Source organism: Dermacentor variabilis, chromosome 3, assembly GCF_050947875.1.
Source record: "Dermacentor variabilis isolate Ectoservices chromosome 3, ASM5094787v1, whole genome shotgun sequence".
NCBI lineage: Eukaryota > Metazoa > Arthropoda > Arachnida > Ixodida > Ixodidae > Dermacentor > Dermacentor variabilis.
Genome location: NC_134570.1, coordinates 86,871,096 through 86,889,840, shown reverse-complemented (window position 1 = coordinate 86,889,840; position 18,745 = coordinate 86,871,096). Strand labels below are relative to the sequence as shown.

The 18,745-nt window shown below is 45.1% G+C and overlaps 1 protein-coding gene across 4 annotated transcripts in view; it reads right to left on the bottom strand.

The window, feature by feature from the left end:
* LOC142575997 (Na(+)/dicarboxylate cotransporter 3-like) overlaps positions 1-18,745 on the bottom strand; it is a 119,388-nt gene that overhangs the window by 3,146 nt on the left and 97,497 nt on the right. For 3 of the 4 annotated variants that reach the window (XM_075685860.1, XM_075685861.1, XM_075685862.1), the window contains exons 8-12: positions 15,787-15,906; positions 14,748-14,936; positions 13,386-13,566; positions 12,649-12,810; positions 6,766-6,903 (exon numbers count right to left, since the gene is read on the bottom strand). In XM_075685860.1, the coding sequence (XP_075541975.1) occupies positions 6,766-6,903; positions 12,649-12,810; positions 13,386-13,566; positions 14,748-14,936; positions 15,787-15,906 (790 nt within the window). The remainder of the gene's footprint in view (positions 1-6,765; positions 6,904-12,648; positions 12,811-13,385; positions 13,567-14,747; positions 14,937-15,786; positions 15,907-18,745) is intronic. The other variant, XM_075685863.1, reaches the window with a different exon arrangement.

Genomic DNA, 18,745 nt, shown 5'->3' with positions numbered 1-18,745 from the left:
GGGCATGTCCTACGTGATATAAATAGAAGCACATCGTTTTTAATGCGATCTTGATATGTTCTTGCAATGAGTGGGGGAGTAATAGCCCAAGTATAATATTAACTATAATGTCTCCCATATGTTCTGTGGCAACATGCGAGTTCTTATATGGGAGGCCCAAATGTCCGCTGGAATTATTTGATATGAGGTATATAGGTTTTTAGACAGGGCCCAAGTAAAACAATAAGTCCCGTGTGTGGGATTCAGAAGACGCATTGACGCGGACATCTATTAGTTCCATCTATGCTGTTCCACTGGATTTAACAGACATGACAAAAGAAAGGTGGTCAAGGCCACACTTTGTGTCCTGCGCTCGAATGATTTGGGCGGACGACCTTGACACTCCCGTCTTCTGTCTCTCATGGTAGTGCGCTATTTGCTAATTTTGTTCTTGTATTTTTTACATTCTAAGGTGGTTTTGCGACCTGAGTGTTTTTTGTTGTTGTTGTTGTTGTTTCAGATCCTGCGTGTAAGTTCTGTTCCTACTTGCGCACTCCATTTCTCGTCGTTTAGTGTTTGTGGCCTGCCACCTCGCTGTTTTTTTTTCTTTAGTTCTCTTTTTCTTATCTTCAACTCCCTTTTCTATGTTCTTATTAAAGAGTACGGAGGCCTTGCGCCCCTCCCGGTGGCAGTTGCCATTCTGCCTTGTCCCTATTTCCCTATCTCTGTATTTTATGTATACTGCGTACATTTATACATACTGCAGCCCCTTTATGGGGCAATTGCAGAAGTGGGTTAGACAAAAAGAAGTCATACAAAAAGACAAGTAAACAATAACATATTAAAAATTCAAAAGAAATAAGGCAGATGACACAAATCAAGCTCAAAAGAACAGCAACACTGCGAGTCAGTACAAAACGACAATGAGTCAATACACTGTAACAACAACAAAATACATAAAATCAGGTGTAGTTAACTTTTAACATGAAATCGTTTAGTGGCAGTGACCTAATTGTTCCGGGAATTAAGTTCCAGAATTCAACAGTACGTGGGAAAAAGCTGTATTTAAATTGATTAGTTCAAGCAAAGTAAGGCTTAATATTAAGCCTATGGTGACTCCTACTTGAACGAGGAATGTCTGAAGGAATATATATAGGATGCGAGACACGATAAGAAACATTTACGATGCCATGCAGAAACCTCAATGACTCAATGTGACGGCGTATGGATAAAGGGGACCCGCCGTCGTTGCTCAGTGGCTATGGTGTTGGGCTGCTGAGCACGAGGTCGCGGGATCGAATCCCGGCCACGGCGGCCGCATTTCGATGGGGGCGAAATGCGAAAACACCCGTGTGCTTAGATTTAGGCGCACGTTAAAGGACCGCAGTTGGTCAAAATTTCCGGAGTCCTCCACTACGGCGTGCCTCATAATCAGAAAGTGGTTTTGGCACGTAAAACCCCAAATATTATTATATTGGATAAAGGGGTTAGGTCCAAAGAAGATAAGGCACAAGAGGATGAAAAATAGTGACTATAGCGACGATATATGAACCTAATAGATTTTCGTTGGATGCTCTCAATGGAGTTAATGTCGCACTCCTTATGAAGGTTCCACACAGCAGAAGCATAATCTAGGATTAGGCGAATTAAAGTTTTCTACATTAGTAACTTAGGTTACCATTGGAATCTGAACCTGGCAACGTTTAACGTTAGAACGTTATCTAGTGAGGCAAGTCTAGCAGTGTTAGTGGAGGAATTAGAGGGTAGTAAATAGCATACAATAGCGCTCAGTGAGGTTAGGAGGACAAAAGAAGCATATACAGTGCTAAAAAGCGGGCACGTTCTGTCCTACCGGGGCTTAGCGGAGAGACGAGAACTAGGAGTCGGATTCCTGATTAATAAGGATATAGCTGGTAACATGCAGGAATTCTATAGCATTAACGAGAGGGTGGCAGGTCTTGTTGTGAAACTTAATAAGAGGTACAAATTGAAGGTAGTATAGGTCCAAGCCGCTACATCTAGTCATGATGACCAGGAAGTCGAAAACTTTTACGAAGACGTGGAATCGGCAATGGGTAAAGCCAAAACAAAATACACTATACTGATGGGCGACTTCAACGCCAGGGTAGGCAAGAAGCAGGCTTGTGGGGGAATATGGCATAGGCTCTAGGAATAGCAGGGGAGAGTTATTAGTAGAGTTTGCAGAACAGAATAATACGCGGATAATGAATACCTTTTTCCGCAAGCGGGTTAGCCGAAAGTGGACGTGGAGGAGCCCAAATGGTGAGACTAGAAATGAAATCGACTTCATACTCTGCGCTAACCATGGCATCATACAAGATGTAGACGTGCTCGGCAAGGTGCGCTGCAGTGACCATAGGATGGTAAGAACTCGAATTAGCCTAGACTTGAGGAGGGAACGGAAGAAATTTGTACATAAAAAGCCAATCAATGAGTTAGCGGTAAGAGGGAAACTAGAGGAATTCCGGATCAAGCTACAGAGCAGGTATTCGGCTTTAGCCCAGGAAGAGGACCTCAGAGTTGAAGCAATGAACGATAATCTTATGGGCATCATTACGGAGTGCGCTATAGAAGTCGGTGGTAACTCCGTTAGACAGGAGACCAGTAAGCTATCGCAGGAAACGAAAGATCTGATCAAGAAACGCCAATGTATGAAAGCCTCTAACCCTACAGCTAGAATAGAACTGGCAGAACTTTCCAAGTTAATCAGCAAGCGTAAGACAGCTGACATAAGGAACTATAATATGGATAGAATTGAACATACTCTCAGGAACGGAGGAAGCCTAAAAGCAGTCAAGAAGAAACTAGGAATAGGCAAGAATCAGGTGTATGCAGTAAGAGACAAAGCCGGTAATATCGTTACTAATATGGATGAGATAGTTCAAGTGGCTGAGGAGTTCTATAGAGATTTATACAGTACCAGTAACACTCATGACGATAATGTGCGAGAGAATAGTCTGGAGGAACTTGAAATCTCACAAGTAACGCCGGAAGAAGTAAAGAACGCCTTGGGAGCTATGCAAAGGGGGAAGGCAGCTGGGGAGGGTCAGGTAACAGCAAATTTGTTGAAGGATGGCGAGCAGATTGTTCTACAAAAACTGGCCAACCTGTATACGCATTGCCTCACGACCTCGGGCGTACCGGAATCTTGGAAGAACGCTAACGTAGTCCTAATCCATAAGAAAGGGGACGCCAAAGACTTGAAAAATTATAGACCGATCAACTTACTGTCCATTGCCTACATAGTATTTACTAAGGTAATCGAAAATAGAATTAGCAACACCTTAGACTTCTGTCAACCAAAGGATAAGGCAGGATTCCGTAAAGGCTACTCAAAAATAGACCATATTCACACTATCAATCAGGTGATAGAGAAATGTGGGGAATACAACCAACCCTTATATATAGCTTTCATTGATTACGAAAAAGCATTTGATTCAGTCCAAACCTCAGCAATGATGGAGGTATTAAGGAATCAGGGCGTAGATAAGCCATATGTAAAAATACTGGAAGATGTCTATAGCGGCTCCACAACCACCGTAGTCCTCTATAAAGAAAGCAACAAAATCCCAATAAAGAAAGGCGTCAGACAGGGAGATACGATCTCTCCAATGCTATTCACAGCATGTTTACAGGAGGTATTCAGAGACCTGGAGTGGGAAGAATTGGGGATAAAAGTCGATGAAGAATACCTTAGCAACTTGCGATTCGCTGATGATATTACCTTACTTAGTAACTCAGGAGACCAATTGCAATGCATGCTCACTGACCTGGAGAGGCAAAGCAGAAGGGTGGGTCTGAAAATTAATCTGCAGCAAATCTGCAAGTAATCTGCAAGTAATCTGCAAGTAATCTGCAAGTAATGTTTAACAGTCTCGGAAGAGAACAACAGTTCACGATAGGTAGCGAGGCACTGGAAGTGGTAAGGGAATACATCTACTTAGGGCAGTTAGTGACCACGGATCCGGATCATGAGACTGAAATAACCAATATAAGAATGGGCTGGGGTGCGTTTGGCAGGCGTTCTCAAATCATGAACAGCAGGTTGCCACTACCCCTCAAGAGAAAAGTGTATAACAGCTGTGTCTTACCAGTACTCACGTATGGGGCAGAAACCTGGAGGCTTACGAAAAGGGTTCTGCTGAAATTGAGGACGACGCAACGAGCTATGGAAAGAAGAATGATGAGTGTAACGTTAAAGGATAAGAAAAGAGCAGATTGGGTGAGGGAACAAACGCGGGTAAATGACATCTTAGTTGAAATCAAGAAAAAAGAAATGGGCATGGGCCGGACATGTAATGAGGAGGGAAGATAACCGATGGTCATTAAGGGTTACGCACTGGTTTCCAAGGAAAGGGAAGCGTAGCAGGGGGCGGCAGAAAGTTAGGTGGGTGGATGACATTAAGACGTCTGTAAGGACAACATGGCCACAATTAGTACATGACCGGGGTAGTTGGAGAAGTATGGGAGAGGCCTTTGCCCTGCAGTGGGCGTAAGCAGGCTGATGATGATAACTCAGTTTCCTTTCGAGAATTGTTGAAATTGCGCCTCAAATACCCGAGCTTCCGGATTGCTTTAGTGCAAATCAAATTAATGTGCTTTGACCAGGACATGTTAGTGGTAAATATGACGCCAAGATATTTGTATTCCGAGACCCTGTGCAAGGATAAGTCGTTGAAAGTGTAATTGATCAATGAAGGAGAGGCACTATTAGAAAATGACATTATCACAGTTTAGTAAAATTTATTTCCATTTGCCAAGTGCTGCACCAGGTACAGAAGCTGACAAATGAGGAATTTAGTTCAAGATGATCTTCTGGTGTGTTAATCACGCGATACAAAACACAGTCGTCCGCATAAAGGCGTATGTATGAAGTGACGTTTCGAGGTAAGTCATTAACGTATAGTAGAAATAGTAAAGGACCAAGAACCGACCCTTGGGGTACACCAGATGACACGTCAACAGAAGATGAATTAGTTGAATTATAACATACGAAATGTGACTGATGAGAAAGGAAACTGGCAATCCAGCTAACCAAGTGAGAATTTTTCAAGATCATGTTAAGCTATATTAAGAGATTAGAATGCAGTACAGTATCGAAAGGCTAGGAAAAATCTATAGATATAGTGCCGACTTGGGTGCCGATATCAAGAGCGCAGAGAATGCCGTGTGAGAATTCAACTAGTTGTGTTAAGGTGCTGAAACCTTTCCTAAAACCGTGCTGAAAGTTAGAAAGCATGTTATTAGATTCCAGAAATTCCACTATATGTTTGTGAGTTATGTGCTCCAGTATCTTACATGAATATGATGTTAATGAAATAGATCTATAATTAGATAAGAGCTGTTTATTACCAGATTCGAATAATGGATGTACTTTGGCCAGCTTCCATGACGATGGAACAATGCCGGTATTCAGGGATTGAGGAACAATTTGAACAAAAATATTTGATATTTATCAAGTAATAATAATAATAATAATAATAATAATAATAATAATAATAATAATAATAATAATAATAATAATAATAATAATAATAATAATAATAATAATAATAATAACAATAATAATAATGATGATGATGATGATAATAATACTTATTGCCACCAAATGACATGTGAAAGAAGCCCGCGAATATGCTCAAAGTGCCTCGTGCGTCCTGTCGCGCGGCAATGTTGCGTGTATTCGCCGGCTCCTTTCACGCTCGGAAAAACACTTCTATGTAGCACGTATAGAGCAAGAGAAAGCTGTATCGGGAGTTTTTTGTGTTGTTCTGTAATTTTCTTTTCAGCTCATTATAATATATGGGAAGCTGATTAAGTAATTAAAATTAATTATGTATTTACGGTTAATGCAAAAAATAATCCGAGTATCCTCAAGCGACGGCAAACAAAATTATCTTGGTTCTGCCCAACTACGTGGCATTCGCACATTTTTAAACTTTGGTGCATGATAGTCGGACACCCTGTGTATATCTGCACAAATCGCACACACACACACACAATAAAAACGAACATAGCATTATCTAATTATATGGCGTACAAGACGGGAAATATATGCGGCTCATTTAATTACACAGCACGCGAGCCGGTCGGCATGCACCATTTGCGTTAGCCCAGATGCGATGGTAATGTGCATCGCATTTAACAGATGGCGCAGCATCTTAATTCGATGCGCCACCTTAACTATAAGTGGCGAACTTCGATGCCGCCTAGCGGTGACCAAGGCCGAGAACAGGCACCGACAGCCGTCGCGCATTGTCGCCTCTCTCCTTACGATGCAGCGTGCGAGCAGCTCAATCGACAATGAAGAGTGGGACGCTGAAAACGAAAGACGGCTAGGGACGTCGCCAAGAAATTACTGCACGTCACGGTAACGTCATTACTTCCGGATGCGTCTAGATAATTCTCTATCGGCAAATGACTACATGGTATTCTAAAGGAGCGAAAGACTGCCTCCTAGCAAGTTACCGGAAGCTCTCGTGTTTCAAAATGGCCGAAATACGAAAATAAAACGAGGAATGCTGCGAAATCCGTGTCCACGTCACGTCAACGCACAAGCCCCGAGATTTAGCGCAAAAAAATTTAGGAGGGGCTTGGCCTTCATTTTTCGCACTTATAATCAACGTATTCGCGTCTAATTAAAGACTGTCGAGTTTTTTGTGAGAATACTTTACCACTTCCAAATGACTTAACGCCGATCTTTCGTGACCTTTTAAGTAGCCAACCCACGCCATGAGTAGTCTAAGGCGCCCCCGCATTACTTACCATGTCTATGGTCCTTAGCCTTCCCATGTCGCACAGGATGGCGTTGGCTCCGGTAGCGATGGGCAGCATGAAGGCGAACAGGCAGCACGCTTTGACGGGCATCAAGTAGTACAGCGGGTGCACGCGTGTGGCCACAGCCTATTGTGAAAGAAACGACGACACTTGCCAAGAACGTTTCCTTTCGCAACTTTCAAACGACGTTACTCCTGTATCAGATTTTTATCTAGCGCAAGAACTCTAAGCCGAATAGCTTTCTTCGCCTGCCGCGATATGTTTGCTACATGTAACCTGCATTGTTAAAGTTACAACCTCATGATACACCAATGTTGTGTGAGCAATTGATGCTTCCAAGTCTGCTTTGATAGAACCTAGTATTAATTGACAGTGTAATTGGAGTTTTTTTTCCCTGTTTATTTCTAGTCATTGTTGTGGTTATTGGTGTTTCCGTTTTGTACATATAGTACGATAGCTTGTATATATACTACATAGTGTGTACAGTTTCTATAGTGTTGTATACAAGACTAGTATAGCAATTGTGAATTCCTTTTTAGCGCATTCACTTGCTGGTTTTGATCGCCATGCTATTATTGCGTACTTTTGTTCGTCGACCTGCGTGTCGAACTGCGTTAAGAGCAGACGCCTTTGTCAGGCCTTGAGTGGCCTTCAGGCCTTGAGCTTCTTTCTGTTCCCGCTATTGTAAATAAACAATTACAAAAAAAATATCAATTCGATATATGGTGGTCGTTACTGTATTCCATTCGAAAATTTCGCACTTTAAACACCCTTAATTAACTGTTTCCTCGCGTGGCGGCTTCCTCCCGCCAAGGGAACATTATAATCGCGACGGAAGGCACGAAAATTGGGTGAAGCACTGTTAAGATGATTAGCTCGGGTGCTCCTATCTAAATATATGTAAAAGAATAATTCTTTCTTCTCGACAACCACTGCACCAAACCTGACAAGGTTTCTTGAATTTAAGAGAAAAGTTTGAAAGCTAGTGACTGTTGCTTCCAATATTAGATTTATATCGTCAGCCTTTTATAAAAAATTGGCAATAGAAAATTTTCACAAAACAAAACTATGAAGCTCGCAACTCTCTAACACAGCAAACAAAAATGATATCACAATTCTGTGAATCGCATATGATAGTACATCTGAAGTGGATAATATTGATATGTTACCCATGAATCTTAAAAAATTGAGTAATATGGAAATACAGCTTTTGCAGAACCCTTGTACACAACGTAACAAATTCACGTAAGATATAAATTGACATATTGAATTTGTTCGCTTTGAATGAACTAATGGATGCCGTTTACAGAAGCGTGACATCTGTTTTTGATGCAGAGCTTTTAATTTATAAACTTCGTGCGTCTATATATTTCTTTTTTCAGACTTTCAATTTTTTAAAGATCCTTTTGATACAATTCAGGCCCTAAATCGAAATTCTGCTTGCCACAGACACTAGAATTTAACTTTTTCTCTCAAATGCAACAAATTTCATTATAATTGGTCCAGCAGTTATTTCAGAAAGTGTTATTGCGCTTTACATGCATTTGAATAGGCCGCGTCGGAGTTGGGCCCGAGCTAAAGCTTCCTCTTAACAGCCTTTGCTTTAGCCATGCAGTTATTATCTCCGCGGTCACAGTACAAAGCGCTTTCACCACAGCACAAGCGTGTTTCTTTATAACGCCGGGTTTCATTGTGGCGAAGACCACTGTAGCAACAAATATAAGGCAGGGCCTGAAAACAGGAAAGTGACGCCACCGCCCGGCGACTCTCGTCATCTGAACGCTGAATCGACGGCCTCCGAGACTGTCGATAGGGCGAGACCGCTCCAGACTCTGGGATATTGGTGGGTAAGATCGATAGCTCTCTCCCGCGAAAACTCACACTTTCTTAAAAATAAAGCCCATACTAGTTATTACCTATTACGCATCACACCATTTGCTGCCTTAGTACAACTGTAGTTGGCAACGATAGAGTTAGTAACATAACAGACTAGACAAGGCAGTCACTCTTACTAATGGATCTCCGCTATCATTTTCGAACGCAGTTAGCATCAGCGGAATTGAAGTTTTTGTTCTATAAGGCATATATCGGACCCACTGTGAAATATGCCACAGCTGATCCAATGTATGGAGCCGAGGTGAGAATACGTGTATTTTATCAAAAGAATTTAAAAAAAAATTGAAAGTTTGAAAAAAGAAATAAATGGTGGTGCTAACTGCGCTTCGAATTGGTGGCTGAGACCTACTAGTAACAGTGACTACCTTGTTTAGTCAGTTAGGTTATTAACTCTATCGTTATTAAATCTATCGTTACGAATTGCCGTTACAATAAGGTAGCAATTATGTAACGCTAGGAGGTAACTCCTAGGACCTTTTTTAAGAGTGGTGCTTTGGCAGCTTTAAAAATTTCAGTTTTGCAAGAACGCTTTCCTCTTAATTCCTATTCTCCCTCTACAAATTCGTTATCTTTTGTTGTTGTTGTTTTTTTTTCGAAGTTCCGTTTAGCGACGGCATTTCAACTAGTACGTGCGGCGTCACATAGACGTCGTCGCTAAAACGGCACGCACTTCGACTGGGGCGCCTGCGTTCGCGAAAAAGTCGCTCCGAACGCGATGCCGCGCTGGCCCCGCGGCATGAGCGCTGACGTGTGGCGTCATGGAGGAAGGAAACTAAGGAGAGGCCCTACCCCCTCCGCGCGCTAGGACAAAAGTGTGGCGGAAATGACGCAGTAGGTTCTCCGTTGTTTTGCTGTTTTTTTTTATTTCTTTGCTGTAGTGGCCCCGCCTTTCGGGCCACAATGGCGGCTTTGTTATTGTTTTGTGCGCTCACACGTGTTGTTCCGCAGGTTTCGTACCGTGGCAAAGGCGCCGTTCGGGCAGGTTTGCGTTGGTCTCCGTGATTTGTTGCGTCGTGTTATCTGGACCGTGCTCTACCGGATGTTGCTGTGGCCAGGTGGGACAGTAGGAACTAAAGTGACGCGCACACAAGAAAACGTGAACGTTGCTCACTCGATGACCGCGGAAGCTCGCTGTCAAAAAAATTTGGAGGATGCTTAAGCTTCGCCTTTAAGATAGCACCCAAAGATCCCTGACTGCTTCTCACACTTCCCGGCAACTGGAGCGTATGTAACACGTAGTGTTTGCCTGGAAACGTTCGCCGCGAACGCTATGCACGAAGGCGAGCTTTGCGGTGGAACCACGGCCTCTTGCGGTGGGCCGCGATGCGGCGGAGGCGAGCGCCAGCTGAAGTTGATGCAAGTAACTGGACGCGCCGCTCCATGGCCCCCAAGACACCAATCGCGCAGGCGCGCGCAAAATGGCGGACGCCGCGGCCGGTTTGTGTGTGTGAAGGGGTTTCCTTAAATTTTCGCGTAACAGAATTATGTTTTCTCGTACAGTCAAATTACAATCCGAGAGCAATCATGTCTGTAGGTAGCGTGTAAGTTGTAGCTTACAATTTTTCTATGGATTTTAGCTCGAGAATTTAAATTCAGTGAATTCCTTGCATCATATGGAAAATCTGGGTATACGTGGTTCGAAAATTTTTTGCCGATGCGACGTACGACGTGAGACACCGGATTTTCTGCGACACGGGCTCCTTAAAGGGACCCTGAAACGCTTTTGACGATTTTCTACAAACGTACTGAGTCGTTAGAGTAGGTCCTTCTGATCATTAATTGGCACATCTAAGTGCCCCGCGTAAAGCGTGTAATTTATTATAAGGTTTTAAAAATGCACGTCGCTGCCGATCGCAGCACACTGCTCGGCGGAATTTTAAGCCGCCCCTACCCATATGACCGAAATCACCCATACGACGTCAGTGGGGCGAGCTATCCGATTGGCTGACAAGGGCGCGTGATCGATAATTTTTCCAACGTTATGGTAAACAAATGATCTTCGTAATAGTTCGAATGTTAGTTAATTTGTTTTTATGAGGAGAAAGTAACATAAAGAGAATGCACAAGAATAATTTTTCAGTACACTTAAGCACTTCCGGCACACAGCAAGTGTCGTCTGCTTGTGTTACAACGAACTCCATTTTGAAGAGAGCTCCGCGGTCAGAGTCGGTCTCAGTCTTTTCGCGAGCACTATGATTCGACTTTGTTGCCTTGTGGACTGCAAACGTAGCGACTGGCAATATGTCAAGCTGCGACATCGTGTCCCTCTGCAAGGCAGCGTACGAGCGAACTGGCTGCTGCGCATCGGACTGCCGCTACCCGATCGGCGCCAGGATTTGCGCGTTTGTGGCGGTCACTTTACACCGGAAGATTACTAACGCAATAGCGTTTCGCGAGTCCTGTATTAGGGCAAACGCAAGCCCAAGGGGACAGAGTCTGGCCGCTTAACTGTGCCGTAACGGGATGAGCCATGAGATGAGCACAAGGGCAAATGTGAATGGTCTGCACGGTGCAGCCACCTGGTGGCACAAAGCTCAACTATACACAGTAGCAGCAACGAAATGTATTCTTCTTTGCTGCTGGTGTGTATTTTTCGCAGGAGTGTAATCATCAACACGTTGTTTTTATAAATGTTTAAAATGTTTTACACTTGGTTAGAGCAATATTAGCGCTTTGTTTGGCTGGTTAAGCGCTGCGCCAACAAGTGTATGGACCGTGCAGACCGATCAGGCCGCTCACGTACGTCTAAGCTAAAGTTCGTTCATCAGCTAGAGTTTATGCCTCCAGTCATTTGCCGGAATGACCAGCTTGCCTGTGGTTACCGGAATACAAAACACGTTCGGCGCTACGACAGAATGCTCGCAACGCACGCTGCTTCGATAGCTCTCGCTTGGGATCGACGGCCAAGCGGCTAGCGGAGAGGTCTCGCGCGGGCGGGGGCGGGCTCCAAAACAACCGGAAGTGGATGATGTGACGTCGCATCGTGACGCTGAACCAGTGAAAGCGGAGCTTAGCCCCGCTCGCTCGGCGAACGAGTTGAGGAGGAAAAGCATGGCTAGGGAGGAGGGTAACTTCTAATTGCTTGTAGCTCCATTAATACGTAACGCTTCACTTAAATTGTAGTGCGAATGTTCTACTTAAGCTGTACCCTACGCGTCTACAAAATTTGTCCGAACCGTTTCAGGGGCCCTTTAACGCTGTCCCGTCAAAGCGCTGGAGTGAGGAAACGCGGCAGCAGGAGCCAGCGAATTGACATTTGTGCTGCCTCTCGCTTCAACGCGAACTAAGCGAAAAGAACGCAGCGCACACAGAGCTATCAGCCATCGGTCCACCTAGACTCTGTCCCCATTCCAGGTCGCATTAAAGATAGGGCGTGTGCGGCCACGCCATACGCAGCAGCCGCTGGAGTAGAACGCACCCCCCTACCTCCCCTCCACCTGGTGCATAGCGCGCGACGGAAGACGGCGCGCTTCCTCCCCGCATTCCTCCTTACGCGAGACAGCCGTCATCGTCGGCTGACCCTTGGACGCTTTCACTCGCACATACACTGTATACGGCGCACGCAGCCGATGTTATAACCCTTGGAGTTTATACGGAACATGACGGCAACGGCGACGGCAGAAATGAGCTTGGAGTGACCCTGTAATTGCTATCGCAATAAAACGTCCGCAGGCAGCCTGTTCTTTCTTTTCCAGACGGAAGTAGTTCTCGCAATTTCTTATACACTTATCCAAGATTACAACTGGCACACTCCTTTAGCTATTCGGCCGTCACAAGAAGACACATACAGTTGCGATCCCTTGCTACGTGATAAAAGAAGCCACTAAATTCTCCTCGTATGTGTACTGAAAGCAAAACCCACGTTACACACGACAGAACACAAAATGTCACGCGCAAGTGTGCGCAAGTTATCGCTTAATAATGGGATTAATTAAATAAACGTAAACAGGTAACGAAGATGGCGATTTCACTGACCAGTTCGCTGATGATGGGAGTGAGGATTCCGGTGACCACGTAGGTGCTGACCACTTCAGTGAGGAAGCAGCCGCTGAAGCACAGCAGCACGAGCACCAGCCCCGTGGGAAGGTCTCGAAGCCCGTTCAGCGTGTTTATCACGATGGCCGACAGGCCGGAACGCTGCGACACCGAGTAGCTTCGTTCACATGCACTCAAAACTAGTAAACCGGAATGCTAAAAAAAAAAAAAGATACGCTCGCGTATCGCGTGCTTTCTTTGCTCGTTACAGAACCTCAGGTGGTCAAATTAATCAGGAGCGCTCGACAATATGGCATCCCTCGTAACTCATGCGCTGTGCAGTTTCAGGAGGCTTATAAACCCACAAATTCATTTCATAGAAAACGCAAGCCATGCTCGTATATGTGATTGTTTCTGTTTTGTTTCCTGCAAGCAGCGAAAATACGTCAGTTGTTTAGTATATACAGCGGCTGTTCCTCCTATATGTAACATTTTGTTCCGAGTCACTGCCTGTTTGCGTTTTCTTTCAATGTCCGCTGTGCTTTCAAGTGTCGAGTTTCACATGGGCGTATAAGGCTGAATCAATTAACATTCCAATAAATTGTAGGTCCCTTAGTCATATTTAGTTCGTTAAACGGTTCGTCAAGTTAGTTAAATAGCTCCAATGATTGCAGCGCATCGCTCCCTTCGTGAAAACGCGGTCAAACGGTCCATGCCGGCAATATACACCGGCATACCTGAGAAGCCTCGGCAATGGATAGGCATCCACCGAAGAGTATGACGATGCCCCAGGGCATCTTGGCGGAAAATTCCTTGAAGGAGACCAGCGGCTCACTGCAGTGCAAGTTGCGCGGGTTCTTGGGCAGAACAAACAGCAGGAAGCAGATGGCCAGCGCCGGGCTGGAAGACTTGATTTTGCTAAGGGAAATCAGGGGTGGAACCGTATGAACAAGCTGCCCGAAAGAATGGAGCACTCACTGAAGCTAAGGAAACTGCAGGAGAGAGGAAATGCTGTCATCTATAGTGGCACATTTACATTATGTTTGCAATTGGTATTTGAAAGAAAACAAATGGGAACAAAAGTGAAGTAAAGGTCAAAAATCGAAGGTTGTATCAAACCAACATGTCCCGGCCGGTTCCGACACCACCATCAGCGTGTCTGCCATTTTCCTCCCGTTTTGATTTACCGTATGAGCAAGTACGTAAAAACTAAACTCTATCACAACTAAAAATTTCCAATTTTTCTTGCCCCCTCACTCCAGTTGCATAGGCTTTAATATCTAATAAATTTACAGAAGTAACAACAATAGACTGTAATATAGTAAAGGTGCCGTCCTTGGATAACTGTGACGGACGGTACGCGGCAACGCTTCTCAAGCTTTTGGCATCATCTGTCAGAGCATAACTTTACGCGGAAAACGACCGCTGAGGGACGACAATTTGGGAGACAGGCGAGAAAAGGCAGGAGATTCGAAAGTAGGCAAGGCAGATTCGCGGCAGGTCATTGTCGACATGTGCGCTGTAGTTGTCACCGCACCAGTCTAGGATAACATGCCTGATCTAGGCCATTGCGCTGGTCCCTAACTATGTTTTCTTAGCTTCGGCAATAGGCTTTCGCCAGTCACAGAGGATAGCGCCTTCATCTTCTGAGCACGCGTCAAAACACCAGACACTACCATGAACCCCATGATCACGGGTAGCTTCCCGATTCGGTGCAGAAATTGCACGATGTTCGAACTAACGGATAACCCGGAAGCCACTAATTACTTCGCGCAACGTGCTGTCCCTCGTAGCCGTGGAAGTTATACGTCTAAAGGACAAAAGCCAGATGCACTTGTGGCTGAGGGCGACTACAAGAGAAAGGGTTTACCAGTTCGCACCGCAGCTCGGAAGCTTAAGCAGTTCCCACCGCGTGCTCGTACCATTTGATGCATTTGACTGACCTCGCGTGTGACTTCGTACTCACTGTGGTCGGCTGACACACTGCTCGTGCTCAACTCGGTCACATTACGCTGTGGCCAGATTTTAACTCTCTTAATCGCACTACACTACGAAAACAAACAACAAAGAATAGCGCAGCGTGGGATAGAAGTACTCACCTGCCGTACTGGATGAGATCACCCCAGCCCGTCATGAAGTGCGGCTTGTAAAAGAACAGCACTAGTATCACAGCAGAGAGTATGATGAGCACGGTGTACTCGGCGAAGCTTATGGAGCCCAGCCTCTGGTACTGTTGCTGGATTTCCCGCCGGATGTCGGTCTTGCCGTCGAGGCAGTGCTCCTTTCTTCTGAAACACGGACGGCCCGAGACGTGGCAGCGATTAGTTACAAGCGCAGCTCGAAGCCGAGACTGCTGTTTCAGTAGGCTCCTCGTACGGCGGCCGCTAGCTAACGCAAGCGTTCTGATAGGCCTCCTTTCCTAAAGCACATGAATCCTAGGTTTTCATGGGTTAGAGATCTTATAGATTGGTTATAGATATTGATCACCGTTAGCTTAAAAATATCTCCCCTCTACGCTACATCTGGCGAACAACGAACGTTCTGGAAGCGCAGTGTCCATCCATAAGTCGAGGAACGGCGCTGTCCAATACAGACGGTAGAGTCGGAGAACTGCCAGGAAGTTTTCTAGCTTGATGCTAAGCCATACTCAAACGGCACACGAAGGTCGTGCTACCTGCATGGCTTCAGCACTGCCACTAATTTTCTGAGGCTATATTGCTCAATCTTTTATGATTATAGCTGTTTTTTATTTCACCATATGCAGATTTTCGCATTTGATCAAGGTCGCGAACCAACAGAGTAGTTCACCAAGCAATCACGACCTCTTAATTTTCATGCTGGCGACTAAATGCAGCCTTCAACTCCGGAAACGATTGTTCAATTACCTTCTTGATTGCTCTTTTTTTTCGAGTTTTTTTTTTAATTTTTCCTTCGATCAACGAAACGTCGGCTCGGTGTGTGGCAAAAAGTTTGCACGAAATAACGAATGTACAACGTGTGACATGAAATGTGCTACAACTGCGAATACTTCAGCTGCGTGGTACTGAAAGGGATGAAACGGTCTTGTGTTTCGTGATCCCATGTCAAATTATCATTACCATTAATATATATTAATGAAAAGTAAGATGTTTCAGTTACCTGCTAAGTTTGATGACAAACGAGAGGTACATCCAGCCGATGGCGGTGCAAACAATCATAGGAGGAACATTGTACAACATCCAAGTGGCTGATGTGAGCTCCGTGGAATGCGGAAAAAGCCTGGAAAAAAAGAAGAAATGGCTATTCAAGAAGCTACAGGATTCATGAGAATTGTGTATTAATGCGTAAGCATTGTTTGGCTCGGCTGTGACTTCGCCTTTGCTTGGTTTTGCTTACTTGCTTTTCTTAGCTTATGCGCATTTTACCCATGGCCTTTCCGTTGGCAAAGAATGCTAAGGCTCTATTAGAGAATTGTCAGGTTTTCTCGCCGCATCCGGCCCCTTCAATGCAATCGTAAAAATTAGGCCGGAACGCCAGGCACGAGCGCACCTCGACGGAGCGGAGCGGTCGAAAGGGGCCTCAGGTTGGGCCAACGTGGAATTCGGACGGGGGCCAACTGAAATTTGGGGGCAGGCCAACTTGAAACTTGGGAGTGGGGCAACTTTGCCGAAGGGCCAAGTTGAACTCTGGGGTTGGGCCAACTTAAATATGGTGGTGACCTGCCGCAGTAGGGCGTGAGGCGTTGCGTGAAGGCCGAGAGCGTCGCCACCACGCCGTTACCCTCGATGTTGCGCTCTCGCAAACCTGTGTTTGCGCACGTTCTTTGTACACGCAAGCTCTCGCATTCGTTCTGACTGCGCCACGGTAAGGCCCAATGAAAGCACGCCAAGCGTCTCAACGCGCTCGCTTGCCCGCGAGATGTTCTTAACTCGAAGGATGCTCAGCCGCATTCAACTGGACAATGGGCCACCCAAAAATATCAGGTTGCCCCACTCCCATAATTTCAAGTTGACGTACCCCAAAATTTACATTTACCTAAAATTCAGAATACCCAGAAATTTCAAGTTGGCCCACCCCAAATTTAAGTTGCCCCACTTCCAAATTTAAATTGGGCCGCCCTGAAATCTCAGGTTGGCTCACCTCCTAATTTCACTTGGCCCACCCCTAAATTTCAACTTGCCCACCCCCAGGTTTCAGTTGGCTCATGTTCAAATTTCAAGTTGGCCTACCGCCAAATTTCCAGTTGGCCCACCGACAAATTTCAGTTGGCCCACCCCTACTATAAGCTTCCCCATGCATATTCTGGGAAGCCCTACGCATCTCTATGGGTATCTTCTTTTTAATTTGATTAAGACTAGCAATCATCTACATTTACTCTGTCATAATGAATAAATGCCTTAACTTTGCAAATTACGCATTTTTATGCAGATATGAGATTTCACACTTTTCGCGTGACAGGGCTGGGGAGCTCGTCAAGGAAAGATCAGGCTTTAAAACAAAGTGTCAGTGGCATCAATTGAACCTGCAACCAATTATACAAATATCACTAAACTATTTATGTAGGCGTACGTGCGCGTAACGATTTTAAATGCAAAGCACTTCTTGGCGAACATATGCCAGATTGACAGTATCTATCTAGACGCCTACGTCTTGGTGTTTTCATGGTCGTTCCATTAACTTGGCATGTACCCAAATTCGCATACTATGGCAAGAGTGTATGGCGAAAATAAATGATAGGTCATGACATGTGTGTCATGTAGGTCACGAAACAGCCGCCTACATCTTGGTGTTTTCATGGTCGTTTCGTTAACTTGCTAGGCTCCCTGGACACTGCTCCGCATAACATCGATTCCCAGAGGGCATGGGATCTGCCGGCTTTTTTCTACAGCTCTTTCAGAACTTGTATCCGGTTGCCTGTGAATGCTTTCTTTTTCACACCATGATGGCGTACTGGCCGACTAAATGAGCGCTAAAGTAATATCTTGTGCGTTAAGCCAGCGTCCTCATCTGTAGTCACGTGATCCTTTCCGAGATTGTGTCGTTCAGAGATACCTAGTGCGTCATAAAGTAAAGCTATTACGAACTGTTTTTATGCCATTTCTGCATTTATCCCTTCAGCCTGTATGTCGCGCGACGTCACAAAAACCGCGAGAACTGTCCATATAATATGACGTATAGACACTGATTATGGATGATTAAACTGAACAAAAAGAAAATAATTATTTCCTATTCCGCACCTTTTTAGCCATCAGCCCACCGCTATTAGGTAAAAGATTTTAGGCTGCGCCCACTTCCCTTTTCTGACACGGAATGTCACAAAACTGTGAAAGCCCATCACGTCAAGGTGAAGTCTACGCACTAAACATGCGTTAATAAGACGAATAAAACTGATTTTTTTTTTCAGAATAGCAAGATAGTCTTTCTTTCGAAAGAAATAGTTGAAGTCTGCCCCTGTTGGCGCTGGCACAGGCTACGAGGAGCTAGCGGGGAGAACGAATTATTTTCAGTATGAAATATTTTACGCAGCAGTATAACTTTGTCGAGGCCTTTCGACACGTATACGACATCGTTCTGCCAACCTTTCTTCGCTGAGGATACGTTCTAGGGGCATTTTTAACATTCCGTTAGATGCCATCGCGATTTTCGACCAGCCACCGCAAGCGGAAGCGGGCCAATCGCCGATGCCTGCACCTCCCTCATCATCCGTTTATCTACTTTCACTGCGCCAGCTCGGCCCAAACGAAGCCTTTTCCACTTATGGGTACTCCTTGCCTCTTGCCAGCCGAATAGACAAGATAAAAATTGGCAGTGACTTAGCTCGGCTATGCCAGGATATACGTAGCGAAAGCTAAGGCATAACATGGTTAGCCTTGGTTAATCTTGGTTGCAAGTCCAGGTTAGGCTGGTTGTCTAGCTATGTTGCGGCGTTTAGCCAGTCGTTCGGCGCGCTGTTCGTCTGTTTCCTGGGCGATTCGTTTCCTCTTCATCTCGTTCCGATGTCGATTCCAGGCCTCCTCCTGCTTATCACAACTGTCGCCGTCCATACTGCCGCCCCATCTGTGGTTGCGGCGCACGCGAGCTCTCCTTTCCAATCCTCGGACATGTTATCAGGCATGCG